Source organism: Micromys minutus, assembly GCF_963924665.1.
Source record: "Micromys minutus genome assembly, chromosome: 10".
Lineage (NCBI taxonomy): Eukaryota > Metazoa > Chordata > Mammalia > Rodentia > Muridae > Micromys > Micromys minutus.
In genome coordinates this window covers 61,903,762-61,907,235 of record NC_137979.1, presented here as the reverse complement: position 1 = coordinate 61,907,235, position 3,474 = coordinate 61,903,762, and the positions used below count along the sequence as shown (strand labels likewise).

The window sequence follows — 3,474 nt, the reverse complement described above, 5'->3', positions numbered from 1 at the left end:
ATTTTGTAAAGTAACGCTAACTTTGTATGGATGACGTTTATTAAATGACATTCTTTATTAAAATACTGGCTTTTAAGCCTCAGACCTCCAGGGGAAGGAAAGCTAGAACTTGGGGCTCCAGAGATAGATCACTTCCTGGGTTCAGTTCCTAGAACCATGTCAGGTGGCTCAGGACTACTGTAACTCCAGCTCAGGGGGATCCAGTGTTTTCTTCTGGCCTCTGTGAGCATCCCCTTTCTCTCTCACACACACACATACACATAAATAAAAATGAATATTAAAAAGCATTCAAGCTAGGTAGGTGGTAACACATGTCTTTAAGCCCAGCACTGGGGAGGCAGAGGCAGGCAAATCTCTGAGATTGTGGCCAGCCTGGTCTACAGGGTAAATTCCCCGCCAGGCAGGGCTACACAGAAAAACCTTGTCTCAAAAACAGACAACCAAAAACCTAACCAAACAAAAGCCACACAGGGACTGGAGATCTCGCTTAAAGCGCTGCTCTTTCGGGGGACCTGGGCTTGGTCCCTTGCACTCTCGATACAGTTTATAGCCACCTGTGATTACAGTTCCAGCCGACCCACCTACACCTGGCCTCCACGGGAACCTGCGTGGGCATCTGGTATGCAGACATACTTTTAAAAAATGTTTTTAAAAGCAAAGCATGGTGACATGTGCCTTTAACCTCAGTACTTGAGAGTTAGGGGCAGCCGGAGCACTGAGTTAAGGGCCAGCCTGAGCTACAGAGTGAGACCCTGTTTTCAAATAAATAATTCAGAGCTAGGGTTTCTTTGTGTACCCCTGGCTGGCCTAAAACTTAAGAGATCTGCCTACCTCTGCCTCCCATGTGCTAGGATTAAAGGTGGGTACCACCACTGCATGGCCAAAACAGCTTTTTTAAAAATGAAAGATAAAAACCTGTGGCTATGAAGGCAGCAGCCCTGAGGCTGAAGCAGACTGGAAAACTTGAGATTCGTGCCGTTGACTTGAACCAGAAACCAGTTCGAGATCACACCGGAGCCCCCAAGGATCCGGAGAGAACCGGGTTACATGTAGCGCCCTGAGACCTCAAGCCCAGCTGCTGTGCCCTTGCCTGGGGGCCATCGGGGGCTGACCAGCAGCAGGGACGGCCTGTCTGGCAGAGGTGTTCACTTACTCCAGTCAGCTCGAAGAAGACCCTGCACACACCCGTAAACCACAGCCACTGGGGACATAGCTGCTTTATTAGTGCCAGTGCTGGGGCTAGTGGGGGGACCAGGATAGAAGGGGGACCTAGGGAGGCAGGTGGGCCGGCACATAGGTGCCCGAGTACAGTTTGTGTGACCCTGCAGCACATCCCTACCCCAAGGATGGGACTCAAGTCTCCGGCTCCTGGCTGACCCTCATTCCCAGAGATGGGAGCTAGGAAGGGACATCAGCCTGGCCAGGAGTGAGGGCTCCCAAGAACCAGGGCATTGCACTGGAGCACAGAAACTGCAGTCAGGAGGAGGAGGTGTGGGGACAAACTTCCCGCTGCTCCCGTCCCCCCCCCCCGTCCCCCGCCCCCACCGACCTGGTCTTGCCTTTGCACAGTTCAGAAGGCAAGAGGTCCTCTGGGGACAGACAGCATCCTCTGTGCTGAAGGGAAGCCACCTCCTGTCCAAGTCTTTATTGACCCTTCCCTCTCTACTCCAGTTGGGAACCACCGTTCCCCTTCATGCTAGCCATCTAGATGGATGGCTCCAGGCAGAGAAGGATGTGACATGGCAGGTGGACAGAAGCCCCTCCCCCCCACCCAAGCTTTCACTCCCACCCTCGCCACGGCCAAGTGTGCAGCTTTGGTCAGCAGCCGCTGTTCCTGCGCAGGAAGGCGTGGCATCGTAAGGAACACTGTAGCTCAGTGAAGGTGAGAGGGCCCACGGTGATGGCGCACGGGCCCACAGCCTGGAAGCCAAATTTCTCATAGAAGGGTACCAGGGCATCCTCACACATGAGCACAGCTCGGCGCACAGCTGGCTGACTGCCCAGGTGGTGAAGGTATCGCCACAGCAGGACAGAGCCCTTGCCCTGCTGCCGGAAGGTTCGGTGCACAGCCAACACGTGCAGGTGGGCTGTGCGGCCTCCGGGTCTGTGCAGTGTCAGCGACTCCTGGGGGCGGGTAAGGGACAGATGTCTGGGTTACTTCTGCTGAGACCTGCTCCTCCAAACCCTACCAGACCAAAAGGAAGGGTGTCCTGAGTACCAGGGGCATCCAGGGTTCCCTGCTTACAGACAGGACCCCACTGCTACCCACATCTACAGGTCCTGTGGGATGTGACCCCTTTGGAGGTCAAACAACAGTCTCATAGGGGTCGCCTAAGACCGTCAGGAAATGCAGATGTTTACGTTACAGTTTACAGCAATAGCAAAATTATAGTTATGAAGTAGCAATGAAGATGGTTTTATGGTTGGGGTTCACCACAGCATGAGTTGCTGTATGAAAGGGTTGAGGCTTTAGGGAGATTGGGAAATGCTGCTCTAAGGGTTGGGCAGAGGGCTCTTGCCTTGGGAGGAGCCCTGCTGTTTGGACTCAGCGCTTTGCTTCTGGAGACTCTGAGGAGCTCACCCTGCCCTTACCTGAGTAAGTCTCTCCTGGTCCCAAAGTGAGCCGATGATGAAGGCCACAAGGCAGCCCTCCTCAAACCAGCCCAATGACAGCTCTGGACACAGGGTTAGGAAGTGCCGGATCTCATCCAAGTAGAGAGGACAGGTGCCCGAGACAGAGGTAAAGGCTGCAGCAGGAGGCAAAGATGAATAGGTGCTTGATGTGTGCCGCTCTGCCGTTCCTGCCGTGTGTGTGTGTGTGTGTGTGTGTGTGTGTGTGTGTGTGTGTGTGTGGTGTGTGTGTGGTGTGTGATATGCTGTGTGTGTATGTGTGTGTGTGTGTGTGTGTGTGAGAGAGAGAGAGAGAGAGAGAGAGAGAGACAGAGAGACAGAGACAGAGAAAGAGAGCTAAAATTTGACTCCCAAAGGCAAGAGTCTTGGAAAACTTGGGAAGATGACGTTCGAGCACCCACCCAATTTCCCACTCACCTTCCCGCTCAATCTCAAACACGCTGGTGGCGTCCTCCAGCGTGAGGCAGCGGAATTCACTGGCAGGGAGTGTGTGGCGCCGCTGGCAGCCTAGGAACTCTGAGGTCCCAAGAGGCAGGTGCAGGGTCTCAGGTTTCAGGGGGTGGATGCTCAGCATGGACATCTGGCCACTGAACCCTCCCTGGGGTTCCCCAGCCCTAGAAGTGGTCCCTTAGCACCTGTCAGAGAAGAGAGAGAACCCGGCCTTCACTGCAAAGAAGGCACATCGGGTGTCTCTCGGGGTAGAGCCAGTCCCCAAGTGTCTGGACTTCAAGGCAAATTCCAGGAGCTTGCAATGTTGGCGTGGTTCCCTCCCTTTTCCTCATGAGCTAGGGAGTCCCTTCCAGCAATTGGTCAAAGCTCCAGACTCTACGTGTCTCCCAGCCT

The 3,474-nt window shown here is 54.3% G+C and overlaps 1 protein-coding gene across 1 annotated transcript; it reads right to left on the bottom strand.

Moving 5' to 3' along the window:
• Positions 1–1,818: 1,818 nt before the first annotated feature.
• Positions 1,819–3,211, bottom strand: AANAT (aralkylamine N-acetyltransferase; the record flags this gene model as incomplete). Its single annotated transcript, XM_080924331.1, has 3 exons — positions 1,819–2,124; positions 2,593–2,747; positions 3,049–3,211. The coding sequence occupies 3 exons, from the start codon at positions 3,209–3,211 to the stop codon at positions 1,819–1,821; spliced, it is 624 nt and encodes a 207-aa protein (XP_080780457.1).
• Between the last annotated feature and the right edge of the window lie 263 nt (positions 3,212–3,474).